The 1,474-nt window shown below is 40.0% G+C and overlaps 1 protein-coding gene across 2 annotated transcripts in view; it reads right to left on the reverse strand.

Annotated features, from left to right (window-relative positions):
- Positions 1-1,474, reverse strand: part of LOC106522717 (axin-1) — a 23,469-nt gene that overhangs the window by 3,825 nt on the left and 18,170 nt on the right. For both annotated transcript variants that reach the window (XM_014015850.1, XM_014015849.1), the window contains 2 exons: positions 916-1,090; positions 653-826 (listed from right to left, as the gene is read on the reverse strand). In XM_014015850.1, coding sequence (XP_013871304.1) covers positions 653-826; positions 916-1,090 — 349 coding nt within the window. The remainder of the gene's footprint in view (positions 1-652; positions 827-915; positions 1,091-1,474) is intronic.

Genomic DNA, 1,474 nt, shown 5'->3' on the forward strand with positions numbered 1-1,474 from the left:
AGCCGGCAAGGTAGATGATATTTACCAAAGTTAGGATAACTTATGGTCGATGCTTATTAAAGAATATTTAATTTTACTACAAGAACACTACATTATTTGAATGAAACGGTCATATCTGACTACTGTGAACCGCTTTCAACAGAGTGTAAAAATCAGTGATAACAAGTCAAGTCTCATTGAAAACACACTTTCCTATGTTTAAACAACAAGCAGTGGACATGACTGAACTTCTGTTTTTTGAGCAGGTAAATAATCCACTGTATGCGGGGGGTTGTAGCAGCAAAGAGGTCAAAAACATGGAAGTAAACTGTGCCATTTTTACCTGCAGTTATCATGGGATTGGTAGTTTAATCATGACCAGTAGCAAACTTAGAACTTCATGAAGACAGATCGGGTCAACCTTTGATTAAGACTCTTAACTTTCTTTATTTATGCAGCCAACAGTTCTCAGGAATGATCAAAAGTAGAAAGAATTAAGACTTGATAAAATTTAATTTAAGAGCTTGGATGAAAATCTGGGCGTTTTTAAGACTTTTTAAGGCCTAAAATTTAGATTTTCAAATTTCAGACTTCTTTTTTGGACTTAAGACCCGGCATGAACCCTGAAATAAGATGCTTTGTTCTGCTCATTTATAGAGCTAAAATAACTCACCCATGAGAACTCTTCCTTTGTTTGTCTCCATCCATCATCCACTGCATAATCTTCTGGTTTCTTTCCATGTCCTCCAGGGGAACCTGGGTTTCCAGGCCACGCCCACTCTCCTCACCTTTCCCTGACGACTCGGTCTTCTTACAGCCTCGCCTTGACATCGTGCTACCTTTGCTACTGCAATAATGAAAAATCAAAAACACATTGAAGATCATCTGAATCCATGACAGCACACACGAGGCTGCTGATCTAACGGACGTGCGTACCTGTAACCCATCCCTTCCAGAGTGCTGGCGCCAGCTCCGTCTGCGTAGTTTCTTCTCGCCATGTATTGATTGGCTGGATCTCCGTTCCACATGAGGCTAGCCTGAGACCTGGAGCCTGCCTCTTCCTGCCCCTCTCTTCCTCTGTGGTGGTATAGCTGCTTATGATGATACACACCTGAGACAAAGCAGTAAAAATCTCCCTTTAGGAAAAAGTCCCGACATTTCAGTCCAAATAGCACCGCAGATACAATGATCAAAACTCTTAAAGGGATCCATGATTAGTTGTAACATTAGACTTTATTTGATAAACATATATTTTAACTGTAAAATAAAGACTAAAATACTGTAGGATGTTCAGTTTTTATTTTTTAAACTAGAAGTTTTAAAATATATTACACGGACGGGGCCATTTTATTTGCACACAAAGCATTCTGGATAAATGATGACGTGGGTAGGTCCTCGGTGTGAGGCTGCTAGCGAGCTATATCCACCCTGAAGGTTAATCTTGGACAATATCTGATGATCGACTCTTTTAAATGAAACCAGAGAGCGTTGACAG

Source organism: Austrofundulus limnaeus, unplaced genomic scaffold (assembly GCF_001266775.1).
Source record: "Austrofundulus limnaeus strain Quisiro unplaced genomic scaffold, Austrofundulus_limnaeus-1.0 Scaffold135, whole genome shotgun sequence".
In the NCBI taxonomy this organism is placed as follows: Eukaryota; Metazoa; Chordata; class Actinopteri; order Cyprinodontiformes; family Rivulidae; genus Austrofundulus; species Austrofundulus limnaeus.